General features: G+C 42.6%; 1 protein-coding gene across 13 annotated transcripts in view; it reads right to left on the minus strand.

Moving 5' to 3' along the window:
* Positions 1 to 14,427, minus strand: part of PIAS2 (protein inhibitor of activated STAT 2) — a 34,095-nt gene extending 19,668 nt beyond the window's left edge. For all 13 annotated transcript variants that reach the window (XR_005931671.1, XR_003922064.1, XR_003922065.2 and 10 more), the window contains exons 1-3: positions 14,285 to 14,427; positions 4,440 to 4,914; positions 548 to 632 (exon numbers count right to left, since the gene is read on the minus strand). Coding sequence is in view for 6 of the 13 variants with exons in the window: in XM_030005419.2 (XP_029861279.1) it covers positions 548 to 632; positions 4,440 to 4,914; positions 14,285 to 14,308 (584 nt within the window). In the remaining 7 variants the exon portion in view is untranslated. The remainder of the gene's footprint in view (positions 1 to 547; positions 633 to 4,439; positions 4,915 to 14,284) is intronic.
* Between the last annotated feature and the right edge of the window lie 4,161 nt (positions 14,428 to 18,588).

The following is an 18,588-nucleotide window of genomic DNA, read 5'->3' on the forward strand; positions in this document are numbered from 1 at the left end:
TGCCCAAACATGCTACACTTTGCTCTTATTTTTCTTGTATTGAGCTATGAACAAATCTTAGGAGCGACACCTCTGTTTAGCTACTGCAAGCTAAGCAGGACTTTAGGATCAGCATCCTCTGTCAAGAGTTTATAGTAACAATAAAGCATGATGTTGTCAGGGAGGAAAAAAAAAACCCTATTAATGCTCTTGGCTTACACCATAGGTCTTGCAACAAGATGAACCCTGGGACAAAAGATAAAAGCAGCCTTCCATTCCTGCAGCCAGGAAACATGCAGGGAAAAAAAGCTTACCACCTCTCTAAATAGTCACAATCATTTGGAACTGAGCAATTGTTAACTCTTTAGTGGCATAGGATTTACCCTAACTGCACATAGATTCTGTGCACAGTAGTTCCTAAAGAAAAAACAGATCAGCATAACTTTGGTGACGATTATCACTCTGCATCTGCAAGCTTGTGCGATGCAAAAAATGAACAAAAAAGCCACACTTTCTCCTGAAATTTTGAAAAAGTTTACCTACGCTATGCCACACTCTTACTTCTTACCTGGAAATACAGATTTCTCTGACCTGCTGAGGTGTTAAGGCAAAGATAAAAAACTTCTCTTGGAACCTCTGAATACTGCTCTGTACTAGAAAAGAGAGACACAAAAGAGGTTTAACCATGGTGATAAGAGTCATTGATTAAAACAGGATCTGCAATTGAGTTTTTCCTGGAACAAGGCATAAGTCACTTAATATTATCAAACTGTGGTTGAGCTGCCTGTAACTGTCAACAGGAAAGCAATGGAACAAATCATTCATTCAACTATATTCAGATGGCTTAATATTACATTACACTTCAGTACGGAAGCAGCTTGGCAAGCCGCATTATAATCCTTTCTCCCAAGGGAGAAAGGTTCAAACAAACACACAACAAAAATATAACACTGGATATCTGACAAAAAGAGTAAGCAGAGAAGATGTTTACAACTATTTTAACGTACTACAAGAAGAGAACGTGTACCAGAAGTTATTAATGGACAGCTGGAAAATTACTCAACTCAGAAACAGCTAAAGGTAACTAAGCCTTTGGGGAGGAAGGGAGGGAGCACAATCCCTAATGCCAGAGAAGCCAGCTAGTCCTCATGTCTGGGAATTACCCCTCAGTAGCATTTGACAAAAAAATAAATAAGTGTAACTTTCATGTCAGAATCCTGCTTGTCTGTCAGTGATGGGAAGCTGTAATATTTTAGTATTAAGGTTTCACAGTATGTACATGTTACTTTTCTACTTCCTTTCGACTTGAGAAGTTAGAAATCTTGACCTGAAATAAAGGTAGATTGGACTTGTCCAACAATTTAAAGTAACCAGCAAGGAGGACAAATGCAAAAATAGCACAATTAAACCAGGCAAATTTGGAAGAGCTAGACTCTCTTGTACACTGTGATATTCAGAGAAGATGATCCCTATGCCCCAAAAACACACACAAGAAGGACACAAAAATGGAATAGAACCCAGGTGGAACAAACACACATACCAAGTTCCTCAAACAATTCAAAACAGCTACATTGTACACGTATGTGCATACACACACTATAGACAGCATTTTATATTTTAAAATAATACTTGAGCACATATAAAAAAAAGATCATGGACATATTTTGTTAGTGAATTGAGTGTGGGTTAAAACTAAACCCCACACCTACACCTGCTCTTGTGTTCTCATATCAGTGCAAAAGAACGTCTACACTCATCCCTTTTAAAGAGTCACAGTGAAGCGGGCTATACTCCTAGCTCTGACTTACCTGTCTATTTGGTTTCCAAATCCTTCATTTCTCAAACACACAAAAACGTTTGTTCCATGCCCCAATCACCCACATCTACTAACTGGGACTATAAGCTATCCATATTGATCTAAAGATATTAAATAAAGGAAGCCTTATTTCCAAATTTGCTCATTAATCCATGTTAAGAGTGATTTTCAGCCAGTGTTCGTATCCTTCTAACATCAGAAGGGCCCGTTATTTGCATATCAAGCCATTCCTCACATCTTATTTCCCCACTCCTCCTCACACAGATCTGAGTTGTAGCTCTGGCTGCTGACACCTTCAGGTACTGTGCTCTGAAAAGAGTTTCAAGGCAAGCAAGTACTCAGTTAAATTAACCTTGTCCCCCTCATCCATGTCCTAAGAGGACCCAAATGTTACAGGACTAGATAATCCTCATACCTATGAAAACTGGGCAACATGCAACAAAGAGCCTACAGTCTTCAAGAGAAAGAGGAATTTACACGCAGCTCTAACTATAACATGGTGCCACCCCTAAGGAAGCATTCTGCTTTCAGAAAAAAAGGATCATTTCCAAAGTTGATGAAAACAACTGTTAGGGAATTTTCTAGCATATCACCGCCACCTCTAGATATCATTCACCAGAAAACAAAAGGTAACTGCATAGCAGAAATATAATGCCTAGCTGTTTTGAGTTTGTGTGGCAGGGTTTTGGTAGCACAGGAGGGGCTACAGGGATGACTCCTGTGAGAAGCTGCTAGAAGCTTCCCTGGCTCCAAGTCAGACCTGCCTCTGGCCAAGGCTGAGCCCACCAGTGATGGTGATAGCACCTCCGAGAGAATGTATTTAAGAAGGGGAACCAGCAGCGGAGAGGGGAGTGGAATCCGACAACTTGTGATGAACTGACCGCAGCCCCCATTCCCCGTGAAGGAGAGAAAACCGGGAGTGGAGTTGAGCCGGGAAGGAGAGAGGGATGGGGGGAAGGTGTTTTAAGATTTGGTTTTACTTCCCATTATCCTGTTTTGATTTGATTGGTAGTAAGTTAAATTGATTTTGGTTTTTCCCCCACCAAGTTGAGTCTGTCTTTTGCCCGTGACCATAACTGGTGAGTGATCCCTCCTTGTCTTTGTCTGACCCACAAGCTTTTTGTTATATTTTCTCCTCATCCCACCAGGGCCGGGGCGGGGGGGAGGAGCGAGTGAGAGGCTTCGTGGTGCTTTGCTGCCAGCTGGGCTTAAACCATGACATGAGCACACGCTGCACGATATGGGACAGAGTGACTATGGAGTGGCTGGCTAACCAGTCTGGTTAACTATGAGCCAACAGTTGTCCCATAACAGAAAAATTCAGGAAGCTAGTTAAGATACTCGAGTACCACGCACTCTGAACATAAGCAGGAGTTAGCCAGGACATCGTGGCACTGACAGATTATCTCTGTAAAGGTAACGGCAGCACGAGCCATAGAGCTGTCCAACACCAAAGCTGCTATTGTACCAATACACAGGTTTGACATAAAACTCTCCTCTAACAGGGCGTCACGACACACAAACAGAAGTGACAACGGGCATTGTAAATAATGCTTTTTAGTAATGCTTGCTGCTTTAGGTACTGGAAGATGACCAATGATCAGTCTATGCCTCAATGAGGTACAAGTCACAGCCTAAACGACTCTATTCTCAGTTAAGAAACTAAAATGTTTAAGAGAATGCAAACAGCTTGCAAAATGCTTAAGTTTTTCTAAACAATATTACTAAATAGTTAGGGAACTTATTCTACCATGTAAGGCAAGACAGGTTGAATTTCAAGACAGAAAACAACGTATTTCCAAATAATTTAGTATGTTTAAGAGTGAGGTGTTTGAGGAAGCTAAACTGAGATTTCAGGTTATTCCGAAGACAAAGGTCCAATCTACATTTTAACATACACTGTGGCAACAATGGGTAAACTGAGAAACCTTCACAAATCTGAGTACAACACTGAACTTTGCTGCACAAAGTATCTATTTCAGTGCCAGATGTCAGAACCCACAGAATTGTTGTGGTGAGGTAGGCTTAAACTAACAAGCCAGTGAACTTGTTCTCTTTACATTGTTGCAACTTACTAATTACTGACCCTGAAATCCTTTTCCTGTTGGCCCTGACAGATGTGTTTCTCACTTGCACCAGGCAGAGATTTCAGGTCCAAATCTTTCAGCCGAAAGTGGACATTCAAACTAGACATTAGGAAACATTTATTTAGCAAGAGGGTGGTCAAACACTGGAACAGGCTTTCTAGAGAAGCAGTCAACACCCCAAGCCTGTCAGTGTTTAAGAGGCACTTGGACAATGCCCTTCACTATTACTCTAACTTTTGGTCAGCCCTGAAGTAGTCAGGCAGTTAGATGATCATTGCAGGTACCTTACAACTGAACTATTCTACTCTATTATTTAATATTCAAAAGACAAAGATCTTTAATCATATAACATTTACAAAAGAGAACACTATTTTCTGAAGCATGGCTCGGCACTTCTGGGAACAAGTGGTGAAGACAGGGCAAGGGTAGAAATGAGAAGGTAAGGGAGTTTCCACTTTTCCCCAGCTGCAAAAAGCCATTTAAGTCTGGACTTAGTACTGTCATAAGCAACGCCTATTTCACAAATTAAGCAACCTGCAGAGCTATTAAATACTTACCTAGACTTGTAGGTTTTATGAGCACATCGAGCACATCGTAAAAAGGTAGGCTTTTCAGTTGAACATCGGGATGAACAGGTGGAATCGGAGGGGATGGCTGCTGCATCTCAAAGTGGGGCTTAGTGTCTTGGAGGAGCACAGAACTGACAGGCGAGGAAGGAGACTGAGGCGTAACCGATGTAGAAGGGAGCGGGTGAATGCCAGCAACAGCCAGGTCAGGCTCAACAGGAGAGGAACTACTGTCTAAATTGAAAACTGCGGGTTTTATAGCTGATAAGTCCGAGAGTCCTTCAATCGTCCTTGGGTACCGACGCCTATAGAGTTCTCTGATTTTTATCTGAACTGCTGGGCTGCAGCCGCTCTTCAGTAAGTGCAGTGCCCTCATCAGGAGGTCATGTTTCCGCCCGCTTTTATTACGTCCAGCAAACCCCAACAACACTTGTAGTTCAGAAACACGAAAACTTGATACCATATTCTAGAAAGAAAAGGGAGATAAGCACAGGTGAACCAACAGTACCGCAAGCAGGCGTTTCTGAGGAAGATGGTAAACCATCTGAACTTCCATCATTCTAGTTTCGCACTTGTTATCTTGGGTACTACCCATACCCTTACCTGACACAAGAGTATAGTTTGTTTAAAACGAAGAAACAAAGTGTCCAGGATGAAGGTTGAATTTGGTTGTGTTGTTAATTTCAAAGACTTCTAATTGTTTCCACACTCAAACAACAGCAATAACAAAACCTTAATAAAACCCATGCAGTGCTGTCTTAAATTCACAGGCAGAAGCATAAACTCTAAAACAATGTATGTGTCTCACTTCATGAAAGCAGCAAACAAAACAAAAACAACAACAAAAAAACCCCAGACAAATCAGTATTATCACCTGTCTTCCAACACATTTTAAGAAATAAAATAAGGAAGTGTTTCAGTTCAGAATAAACTATGCAGAAGCGTCCTTTATTTTGGGCAGCATGTTAAATGCATGCATGAACAGAGACAGGCACACCAGGATTCACTCTTGAAAGAATGGCACAGCAAGGTGGACACCTTCTAAAAAGCTACATTATATCATACTAACAAACTGTTTAACCAACATAATTGATTCTTCTAAAACATCACAGAAAACTTTGTGTCCTTCTCTTATCACCTTCTGGTATTGTGGGACACAAAGATCTCTTCAAAGGAAATAATACTATTTACTTGGTTATCAGAGTTAGTTGTGGAAGACTCTGAGGATTGAACTAGGAAGTTCATAAATAGATTCTCATTGGAAAAAAAAAAAAAACAAATCAAGAAATAAAAGAGCCCACTATGCAAGAGGAAGCAATCTTCCCCCCCCCCATTACTACAAACAAGTAACTTAGCATAGGCACATCATCTCACATTTTTGTGAGCAAGCTCTCTTTTCAGAGATATAAAATTGTCCAGAATCTTCTAAGCAACTTCCTTCCTATTTCTGTGGGAGTCTTCCACCATAACAAGGAGGTTAAGTTTTAAAGATGAAAGAACATCTGACTTTAATCTGTACTGCTGTACCATACCAACTCCAGACTCAAGGACTGGCAGATGAAGGCCCTGACAGAAGGTATGAAGTAGTAGACATCTGGGATCATAAAAGATATTTTTAAAAATAACAGTTCAGAAGTGTATTGTTGACTTTTAAATAGTAGTCCAATACACAACATTTAAAGCTTTGGGCATTAATTTCAGAAGGGATACAACTCAAAACAAAATGTTCTGGGTTTACCTTCCCTAATCCTTACTATACAGTTACAGAGTTTATACCCATGTATTCTAACATAGATCTCATCTCAGCTGAAGTTTTAACACAACTATGCTACAACCATGCAGTCAGCCACAAAAAAAAAAAAGTCTGAACTCCCCCTGCGCCCCTAGCCACTTGCTCCCTATTCTCTCCTTAATGTTGAGAAAATTGTTTTTACAGTAAGACAGATCAGGGAACTAAGCCAGATGAAAACTGAGCTTTGAATCATACAATCATTTAGGTTGGAAAAGACGTTTAAGATCATCAAGTCCAACCATTAACCTAGCACTGCCAAGTCCACCACTAAACCACGTCCCTAAGCACCACATCTACACGTCTTTTAAATACCTCCAGGGATGGTGACTCAACAACTTCCCTGGGCAGACTGCTCTAAGTGAAGAAATCTTTCCTAATATCCCATCTAAACCTCCCCTGGCACAACTTGAGGCCGTTTACTATTGTCCTATTGCTTGTTATTTGGGAGAAGAGACCAACCCCAACCTCCTTTCAGGTAGTTGTAGAGGGCAATGAGGTCTCCCCTCAGCCTCCTTTTCTCCGGGCTGAACAACCCCAGTTCCCTCAGCCACTCCTCATAAGACTTGTGCTCCAGACCCTTCACCAGCTTCGTTGCCCTTCTCTGGACACGCTCCAGCACCTCAAGGTCTGTCTTGTAGTGAGGGACCCAAAACCGAACACAGGATTCGAGGTGCGGCCTCACCAGCGCCAAGTACAGGGGAACGATCGCTGCCCTAGTCCTGCTGGCCACACCATTTCTGACACAAGCCAGGATGCCGTTGGCCTTCTTGGCCACCTGGGCACACTGCTGGCTCATACTCAGCCGGCTGTCGACCAGCACCCCCAGGTCCTTTTCCACCAGGCAGCTTTCCAGCCACTCTGCCCCAAGCCTGTAGCGCTGCGTGGGGTTGTTGCGACCCAAGTTCAGGACCTGGCACTGAGCCTTGTTGAACCTCACACAATTGGCCTTGGCCCATCGATCCAGCCTGTCCAGATCCCTCTTGTGCCATTACAGGATGGCAGGAGCAAGCAGCCAGGACCTGCCTTTTCAAGGGCCACGTTATTTGTGCATATCAAAACAACCGTGTAAAATACTATGGTAGTACTCTTATCAGGCATACCCTTTCCTCATTGTTGAGAAGATGAGGTTAACTTATTTCAGATATTGAATTTCAACATTTCCAAACAGCCAATCTGGGTATGGTGATGCTTCTATCAAGTAGCTATCAGGGAGTTAACCCAGCAGTCCTCAAACTGGTATTCCCCCAACACCCCATCTATAAATGCACCATGGATGCAATTGCCAGTGAAAGCAGCGTCACATGAGGCATCGAGTGGCTCACCCTAACTTCTGAAGAGAAGACCAACAGCAGATATCATCTTAATTTCATCCCAGCAACTTCTCTCAACAGCAAAATGATACAAGAAAAGGGGAGAGGAGAGGAGACAGAACTCTATCCAGTTTGCAAGCTGCTGGAGAAGGTTAGTTTCCACCCAGCATTCCACCACTACTTTTCCTTAGTCTCACAGTCAAATGGTGAAGAAAATAAAGTGTTTCAGTACTCATAAAAAATAGCTTGAAGTACCATAACAGCTTTATAGTCATGCCACATAAAAGAAAAATTGTGTTAAAAGATAATACTGATATTCAAGAATTTACTGAGAACTACATGTTGCGTGCTTCCATAGATAGTTGCATAAGCTTGATAGCAATGTCAGTTCCTTTATTTCAGATGCAGGCAGTAAGCATGATTCTGGATTCCATAATCAGAATGCAAATGAATAAAAATAATCCTTTACACTGAGATTAAGGAAACAGCATGTATTGCAAAATACTGTCTATTACCCTGCCTGCTGCCTTCTGTGCATTCCTGCAAGTTAATCAAGGTGAAATGCGCAGTCAATCATGCCTTGAAACAGCTAACATTTTATTCAGAAATTCCACAAACTAGCATTTTGTTACAAGATGGATTTCATTTAGAACACACAGGCTGGCTTCAATACCATAGTCAGCAAGATTTTAAATTGACGCCTCTATTAAAAATGCTTGGGAATACAAAAAAAAAATACACAGTTTTGTCCATCAACACAAAAATCTTACATATGGTTTTGAAAGAAGCCTTGCAAAAGTGAGTTTTACTGGAAGTAATTAAACAATGGTTTTTGCAACATTTTCCCCCTAAAGCTGATTCTACATTCCCTTTAAGGCAACAACAACCACGTGCATGAAGACACAGCTAGTCTGATCTACACGTTTTAGCTTATTACTCCATTTACAGATGTATCAAAGTGGACACTCATTACAATCAACAAGGTTTTATGGAGGCATAACATATGCTTAGGAGCATTTATAACCATGGTGCAAGACAGATATTAGTTCCAACAAACCCTACCAAGCTATTTTCTTTTGGGGTTCCAGCAGTATTGCAGAAGACTGCAGCCTAGCTATTAACATGCTTTTCACATCACTGAATTAAGATTAGACATTCAAGTTGTGTCATGTAAATGCCATCAATTTTCTCTTAAGAGAAGTTCTTTACAGCTACACAGCCCAATAAAAAGCTTTAACACTGAAGACCAAAGCCATTTTATTTTTAATGTTTCCCCATGAACACAAAGAGTAGTTTGACAGAACTTTAAGGAAGGAAATCAGACTGGATAATTCAAGTACTTTTATATTCCAGAAACATTTTTTCCCTTGAAATTCATACTTGAAGGTCATAAGAAGTTTCACAGGGTTTTTTGTTTCCGATTGTTAAACTATAGCAACCATGATTCATAAGCAGAAATACTGTTCTGAAGCATTAAGCCGTAGGTGTATCTGGAATGGCATTCATTTCACAGGGATGATGATATTAAGGAGTCCAGGAAATGCTGACACACCGCTGAAATTAAGGGCAGACATGTTTCAGAACAAAATAAGGGATCAAACATTTCTCTCAAACAAAAGGTACATGATTCTCCACGCTCCCCCTGCCAAAGCTACCTGCAATTTTAACGGTCATTGTACTTACATATATGAATGAAAGGTAACCACAAATCCCTGTTAAATTCTTGACATAGGTCTACAATAAGCACCAGCAACTGAAGCTTCTAGGGCAACTGCAACTGCTCAGGTAGTGAGCCCTACAGCTGAACCTGCAGAAGCAATCCAGGTAGACACAAAAGCTCTAGTGAGTCTCCACCTAAGAGCTCCGCTTCAGCCCCACTGGCTTCCAGATGTTTTCTGAAGTGTCTGAAGGCTATATAGGGAAGGAATGCACCAAGGACCAACCCCACAAATCCTCACTCCTGAGCTTAAGCCCTTTTCTGGACACTCACAGCAGAGAAGCACATTTGTGACATCTTTTGCAATAAATTTGCATACATGCTGAGTTACAGCGGCCTAGAAATGTATAATACCAGTAAGAAAGAGCAACTCGTGTCTTGGGATGGTTGAAGACTTCTATGCTGACCCTAAACACAAATATAAATGTATTCTGGAAACTGATGCAACTATAGATAAAAACCTGCAAGTCCTGGGAAAGAATGGAGATGTCCGTAGTTAAATCTGTAGAAGTAGTACAGCACAGTAAGAGCAGCTCTGAAGAACACAACAGTTGGTGCAAACAGCATGACCATCAGGTCCTCAGTATTATGGGGATTTTTCTTTGGACTAACTCTAGCCTGGCTCCTAAATTAGGCATTAGTCTTCAAAGTTGCATGCACTTAATATAACAGTGAAAATCCCAAATCAAATACCTGCATTCACTTCATGTAAAACGCTCAAAACAAAGCTTGACCCATTTAATTGCAGCCTCATTTTTTAAGTACCATAAACTACATTATCTCCCTCCTCTCCCCCATCACCGTATCTCAGCACAATCATTAATTGTTAATTATTCTAGGTACAACAAACTTTTAAGGTACAACAATAAGCCTCACTGGTCTGAAAAAGTGACTACGCATCTAGGAAGAACAGGGAAATTACGTACAGATACAAGATTAACAGTATTATCATAGGTTATTAACAGTATTTTATCAGAGGTTATCTTATTTAATACACTCAATGTTAACTGCAACCTAAAGATCACTACATCTCAAACAGAAACTTCTCAACATCTACTCTGCCCCCCATTTTAAGTTTACCCCAGATCAACATGTGGAATTTGATTTCTACATCAAACGCCCCGAACTGGTCAGCATTTACAATACAATGTTATTAACACAGCTAAAATAAAACAGAGGACAACAGTGTGCTTGGCAGTGAGCTTGAAAAGGACATGTGAAAATAGCTCTCAGTATTTTCTTCTTGGCTAACAATTTAGCACTAAGCACTGCTTCACCTGGTAAACAGGCAAACACTGTCCATTCAGACTGGAAAAATAAAGCAAGAGGAGTGGAAAGACACCAAGGCTGGTATGAACAAGAGATCCAATACATACAAGAATGAGACTTCGATTTCTGTGTTTTAAGATGGTATCCGAATAATATTGCTCCTCACATTTGAGTCGCATGACTTCCATACTGGGTGTGCAAGAGCAAAAATTAAAAGGGGACTGACCTTCAGCATTTATAAAACCCGATTTTCCAGTAAATTTTGTGTAGTCTCCCCTTCCACATAGGATGTATGAGCACACTTCAATCTCTTCTCAGTAAAGTGAGGGTTTTTTTCCCCACAATGGCCATGAAACTGATCCCTAGTGTCACACAAATTAGTTTTGGCACAGGCATATTCATTTGCCTATAAAGAGGTTTGGTTTTTTTTTTTCTTTTCCATAAAGATGAAACTAACACATTACTTCAAAACCCAATTAAATACAAATTATGAGACTGAAGCTGCTATCTTCTAAACTAGGGATCTGCAATGTTTCAAGGATAGCATGCACTCTGTATTAAGTTTCCAAATTAGAGTCAGGATGCCAGCAGAAACTTAGGGGACCCAAGAGATGTTCTTTCTCTCTAAGTAATAATATATAACTGATCCTCTTATCTGCAGTATTTTGCTGGGATGCAAACAGTAGCTTCAAGCCAAATCTCAGCGAGTTCAGAATTTGTTGGGAGCTGGAATCGTTTTCTCACAGATGGCTCTCAGAAGGAGCTGTAGTTCCCCACTCCCGGGCCAATTCTGTTCAAAAATGCATTCACATGCCATCTCTGGCCTCCACACCAGACTGCTGACTTCTGCTCCATGTCTGTCTATGCCTGTGTAATCCCTTTGACATTCATCGGGCTGCTCGTGAATAAGGATTATGGATAAAGGTATGAGCCATGTTTAAACACACATCTGTGAACAGCAGGTCTGGAAACCGTACCTCAACATACAAGAAAGATACAGTTGTGCTCACCACATCGTCTCAGCAGCTCCCTCATATTCCAGAAAATGGTAACCTACAGAATTCAATAAACATTACTAATTAATTAATGGCTAATCTTAAGGTCTGGAAGGGTAAGCCTTATACCAGACATTTTCACCAATACCTTGAAAAGTAGTGACTGTGGTTACAGCTGCTTCCAAATCCTTTAACAAAACCAAAGATTTCCAAAAGGCATGATGTAACAGCAGGTTCTTTTGAGTTTCTTTGTCTTCTTTCACTACAGCCTCTCAGTTATAACCCTTTGGTCATCGCTCCCCAGAACTTTTACTCTGAACATCCAGAGGACAGCAGGGATGGTACTAACAAATATTAAAATGATCCTTTGCCCTGAGAATAGAAAAATGCTGCCCTTCCATGCTTCCCTCAAAAACAGGATTTGAGAGAACTCTGACCTCCTGCCTTTAGTCAGTTCTTAACGATTTACTAAAATAAATTCAACTCTCCAAATTGCCCTAGTGGCCTTTTATAAGGCAGGTAGAGATCACATACCACAGGAAATTGCAATCAACAAGAGAGCAGCAAACAATACTAACATAAAAACGTCCCATATGTTAATCTATAAAGCAGCAGTTTAAGATCATTCCTAAAGGTCAATTCACAAAATCTGGTTGGGGGGGGTGGGGGGTGGGGGTGGGGGGGTGTCTCTCTCTCTCTCTCTCTCTTTGGCCAAAAGCAAGAAGAATTGGTTGTCTGGAAAAAAAAAAGTGGGGGGGAGAACTTAAACCTGCAAACCAAGTGTGTGGTATTCAAGCAGACACATTCAAATGTATTCTCTTAAAAAAAGAAAAATGGCAGTAAATGCCTTGAAGACATGAGGCAGTCTACTATATTCTCTTCCAAAAAAAAAAAAATATCTAGAGCTTTCCCAAAATGGACCATGAATTATTATCAGCTGGATGTTGAACATTTAGAGAAGCTCCAAGCTAATGGATTCATTTCACAGGCACTCCAGCTTACAAATAAGATAAATGGGAACATTAAAAGACATTTCTTCAGACCAGTATTTTTTTAACTACTGATACCTATTCTTTTGAGTGATGAAAGGGCAGTCCTGTAGTTGGCCTGAAACCCAGTTCCCTTTTTCCTCCATACTTCCTGTGTTACTTTCGGCAAGGAACTCAGGTACATATATAATTTCAAAGGTATTTAGGTACCCAGCTCCCAGAAACTATCAATACTTATGCATATCTAGATAGCCGATTATCACACTTTGGAAAATGCAGATCACAGCTCCAGCTCAAACCTGGAGAAGAGGAGCTACACAAAGCAGAGTATCTCTGCTACAAAGTTTACACCAGGGGTTTAGCCACCTACATAGCTACACCCTTTGACAGGCCTTGGAAAGAGGGCTGAAAATGAGTGAGGACACTAAATGAGAAAACATGTAAACATAAACAAGTTAAAAACCCAAACAAACAAGGTTTAATGCAGGAAAAAATAAGTCAACCCTTCTTAAACCTAAGACTGAGATAGAGCACTGTTGTCCTCAAATAAAGAAACTCAGTTCTTTCCATGAGATTTTTATAGCCAAGCTCCTCAGCTATACCACAGCCACTTCAACCCAGGCAGTGTTAGTGCTGGAAGAAGCCTTAGTGTAGGAAATTATCTGGCAATTGCAGCATATTTGCCACTGTTGGTCAGACTACAGTCAGTTCAGCCATCAGACCTTTCTCTACACTAAAGCTGAACTCACAGCAGTTCCTATTGAACTGACTTTTACTCCTTCTGTAGGGAAGTCTAGGTCGGGAGGGTTCAGTGTGCACGTAGTATTCCCTCGGCAGCACTTCTGCAGGTGTGGATGCTGCAGAAGGACAACATTCTCCTTCCGAACAAAGATATTCACAGATTGTTCAAGAAACGTAAGGAAAAATAGAAACGATGTAGTCAGCTCTTTGTGTACACACCTTAAAATACGAAAGGCCACCCCCCTACCGAAAAATCTGCTACAGAAAGTCCACAAGTGCAATGCAAAAGACATTCAACCGAAGATAAAACAGGTCTGAAAAGAAACACTGGATTTCACGCTTCACAGGCGGAGTTTTCCCGGTTAGAAAGCCGTTAATGGATTTCCAAAAATCCACTAGCTCTTAGCATTTTCAGAAATTCAGGAATTATTCGGCATTTCTCCCTTCAGTTCGCAGGAAGGGCACCACGGCGCTGGGCCCGGAGCCCCTCCAGGCGCCATACGAGCCACCGGCACCGGGCCGGGGCCCGGCTTCTCGCCCCGCTCGAAACAACCGAAACGGCTTTTAAGATGTCGGGGGAGGCTGACGAGGACGGGGGGGGGAACCCCACCGAGACGACAACCCACACGGCGGAGATGAGAAGCGGCCTCCCCGACCCGGGGAAGTGACAGGGAGGGTTTTCCTCAGGCAAGACCCCCCCCCCCGCCATCGCCCCCGATCGCGATTCAGGGCGGCCCCGCTTTCTCCCCCACCCGGGGAAGGCGCTGGCGGCCGCGGGGCCCCGGTGGTTTCCGGGCGGCCGTTAGGGGCTGCTGCCTCAGCGAAAGGCGCTGACGGCTGTGCTCCCCCCCGCCCCTACACCGGCAAAGCACCGAGGGGCGCAGCGGGGGCTCCCCGTGAGGAAAAGCCGGGGGAGGGATAAGCGAGGGTGTCCGTCCCCGCCGCGGCAACGACCGGGCGACATCTTGGCCCGCGTCTCCCCCCCCCCCCCCACCCCGGCCGCTTCTACTCCCTCCTCCTCACCCGCAGCTCCTCGAAATCCGCCATTTTCTACCCGCTGCTGCTGCTTCTGCTGCTGCCGCCGCCGCCGCCGTCGCCGGGCCCCGCCGCCGCCGCCACCATCGTGCACCCCGTGCGCGCCCCCGGCACGTGACGGGGGAGGGCGGCTCCGGCGGTGTGTGGGGGGAGCGGGAGGGGCCGCCTCCCGGGGGCCGCCTACTCCGCCCGGGGCGGCCCTGAGGGGAAAAAAAAAAACAAAAAAACCCCAGCTTTTTTTTTTTTTTTTTTTTTTTTTTTTTTTTTCGGTAGAGACCCGGCGGTAGCGGCCCCTGACCGAGGCGGGCCCCTCCGCGACGCTCGGGGGTCCCTAGCGGGCCCGAAGGTGCGGGGCGGTTGGGGAAGGAGGCAGCTCCTCAGGCCCGGAGCTCCGGGGAGAGGAGGGGGGATCGTATCCTCGCCGGGGGCTGCCCCTTTTCTCCCTTCTCTCCAGAGCGAACACCGCCGGAGGACACGCTCGCTCAGCGGTTAAACAGATTTGTTCTGTTCACAAAGAAGGAAGAGCAGCAAATAATCCAGCCTTGCGATGGGAGCGTAGTAAGAAGGGAAGGGTTGGACGTGCGCTCTGATTTTATAGCTTTCTTAGTTTTTATCCATCTAATCAAGAACATTCTCATAATTTGTGTTATAATGATGATGTGACACATTTTATTAATAAAAAATGAAGCGAAAATGTCACTGGCAGTAAGCTTCAAAACTGGATAATGGGTTTCCTGCTGTAAGGGAAATGTTGAGACATTTACAGAAAAATAAACATCGAGGTGCAGCTGAGAATATTATTTTCAAAAGCAGCCAGAGATCATTATCTAGTCACAATAATTACCTAGTCACAATATTCAGTTTCATTGGCAACTGGGCCGTTAAACCAAACAACCGATTTATTGCAATAAAAAAAGCAAAGACTGAGCCAACAAACAGGCAAGCAGCCAAACCGACCCAAACAAGAAGTAGAAGAGAGACACTGGGGGAAAAAAAGGTCTGAAGAACAAAATATATTCGCCCATATTAACCAAAAGGCAGCAGTTTTTGCATGATTGACAGATTGGGAGCAGTAACTACAAGCGTTAGATCTCAGAACAAATGCGAGTATACTACACCGGGAGCTTCTTAATGGGCCAAGAGACAGGCAGCAAGCTCTGCTAGGAGGAATACCGGCAGACAATTTTGGGAACAAATAGCAAAGCTTTTGTAGAGGGTACTGCTGCCCACCGTACTGACTGGCTCTGGTCATGCAATATCACTACAAGATCTGGACACACAGGAACTCAATAATTAACATTATTAGTGGTAATTTTGCAATTATAGGAAGGCAGGCTTTCCTATTCATTTACTATCAGCTAGTCCAAGACAAACCCTTAGTTCTGCTGAAGTTTTTAACCGTAACCACAGATAGCTAGTCCTTCTCTGCATAAACTGGTTCTGTGCTTGGTCTTACAGCAGTCATTTCCTTGGAGATTCAAACATAAGGACTTTATTAATTTCAAACCCCCTTTGTTAGTCAAAACCAGGAATTTGCAGCCGAATAAAGCGTGCTGTCTGCTGCACGAGTTCAACTCCCAAGTCCATCAAACATTTCTTGTTCCCTGCAATTGAATACCAGACTAAAGGGACAAGCTGCAGGTTAGGATCTCTTAGATCATTAAAGCACACACCAGCACACGCCAGACCAAAGCCTTCTCTCTTCTTCTTTCAGCACACCCTCACATGTTTCTTCCTTCAAATACACCGGGAAAGACATCAATGTTCAAGCTTGCATCTGAGCCGGGCATTTCTTTTCCCATGTACACTCACCTCTCACTTCATAACCACATCTTTCAACCTTCCCATTCGTCTCATCCCCGATATCCACTGGGATAAGAGCAAACTGATTATAGTTTGTGTTTTAACACCTCACAAGCATAAGATAATAAGAGTTCACATATTAGGTTATCTTAATTTTTTGCTTGAAGAAAAAAAAAAAGTTCCTTAGAGTTCTTCTCTTCATCATATTTTGTTTTCCCCCAGCTTTCCCTCACAACCTCTCTCCCACTCATCACTGGGGCCATACCCTTGAAAAAACAAGTACTCCATACTTCTGGTCCTCCTCAAGCTTTTTCCTAGGTCCCTACTCTGCAAAAGCATAGGGCACAGGCCTATTCTCTCCCACTCCATTATCTTATCTCCACACCAAGTTTCCTCTCAAATCTCCCTCCTCTGTTTTTTCCAGTAACTAGAATAAGTCTCCCCTTTTGCTCTAGTTCTTCAAAATCCTGCTGGTTTTTCAAAACTCCACACACACATCAACTCCAGACTTACACTCCCCAGATACCAGGCCACCTTAGTAACTTACCAGTCTCAACCTTTCCAATGTTTCTTTTTCCACCAAACTTTTAAGACACCTACCTCAAGTGTCAGACATTCTTCCAGCTTCTGATATTTCTGATGCTTCTTCTTGTACCTCCACTTCTGATGCTTCTTCCTTCCCCTCTTTCTCCTCTCACAACACCCTACTGCAGCTCCTAAAGCATTTCCCACATTCTCCCCTTGAGTCCTTTCTGATTTTGCTATAAAAGCTTTAAAACTAGGCCCAGCACTAGCCATCAGAGAAGCAGACAACCTGCCCTTCTTCAAGGCAACCAGTCTGCACTCCCATCTGATAGGATATCACCGCAGCAATTAGTTTGTTTTCCCAACAGGTTCTAATTAGGGTAGGAAGGGAGCCTATAGCTGCCAAGCATCCTGCCCCCTAAATTGAGTTAGGCTTGTTAGGAAAAAAAAAAACAAAAAACAAAATCATCTGGGCTTCAACATTCTCTAGGAATCTTTCTAGGACTATGCACGGTATGTCCATACAAGCACTGACTCTTCCCACAGCTATGTTACCTACTGAAATTGGGACATCTGATCATCTAAATAAACTCTCCCTACCTCCCACAAACACACTGCAGACAGTTAAAAACAAAACAACAAAAAAAACCCCACCCTACAGCTGCTCCCAGCATTGCAGCAATTACACTTATCAGCATTACACCTCAACAAACTCCTCCTGTGCTGCTTAACCAGCTGCTAATAGACAACTGAATATGAATTACAAGCAGTGATAGGATTGGGGAGGTCTGAGATGATTGGGTCAAAGGTAGATTTGGGTTTTTTTGAGTGTGCTGTGTTTAAAGGGAAGAACTTTATGAGGCCAGCCTGAGGCTTCTCCATCATCTTTCCTACTCCATAACCATTTATTTTTTAATGTAGTACTAGACAAAGTGGATGGCAAAAATGTAATGGGGTGGTGCTCAGTGCCTACACCCCTCTTGTGTTAGGTCTAGAACTGTCAAAGCACAGAGTTTCACAGGCCCCCTTAATTGCTCTGCTACCCATAAAATAAAGGCTCTGATTACAAGACAAGATGTTCTGAGTTGGATACTTACTCTGTTTATTGGAAAGAAATTGTACATGTGGGTGCTTTGTATCTGCACTTTCTGTGCAGCTAATTGACAAAACAGAGCTTAGATAGGAAATAATCTTCTGTTATGTCAAGACATACAGTGAAGTTATATTAACTAAAGCAATGTCAGACTCAGTAGATATATATATAATATAGGCAAAATGTAAATTAGAAATCTGATTTGTTCTTCTTTATTTTTATATTCCAATCAGTTTTGATGATGAAATACAAGTTAATTAGTTTTGCTTGCCTATCCTAACATACCAGGGTGATATATCTATATTTTGGTTATAAGCACAGCGGGGAAATATTTAAATGATTGCTATGAAGTTGTTTACCTGACCATTATTATTTTTATTAAATGATGTCTATTGAATGTAAGACCTAGATAATAAGTGCCCTAGCAAGGCTTCTTTGTAGGCTGTTGAATTGCTTGGGGACATGTTGATCCTGCCAGCCAGCACTGTTCAGCTGCAGAAGTCTGCCCTTGCAGATTTACCAGCCTGAGCTTTCATGGGGATTTTGCTGTCCTGAACACAGCCCCCCTGACTGTGGATGTGCAATTGTCTCCAAGGGCAGTTTGAAAGATCAATTCACAAACATATGGTGAAAATTACCCTCAAGTTTGTGTTCTGAGCATTGAAGACTCTCTCTCTTTATCCATCAAAACAGTAGCAAACTACACATTAAGATATCACTACCCCTTTAAGAGACATGGTAGAAAACTCTCTCCAGTCAAGCAAAGCCAAGAACCCAGGCTATTCTCTCAGCAGTAATGACATGATCTTGGAAACCTAATTGGGATGGCTTGAATCTTAACTTCAATTACAGGAACTTCTCTTTCAGAGCC

Source organism: Aquila chrysaetos, chromosome Z (genome assembly GCF_900496995.4).
Source record: "Aquila chrysaetos chrysaetos chromosome Z, bAquChr1.4, whole genome shotgun sequence".
NCBI classification, from domain to species: domain Eukaryota; kingdom Metazoa; phylum Chordata; class Aves; order Accipitriformes; family Accipitridae; genus Aquila; species Aquila chrysaetos.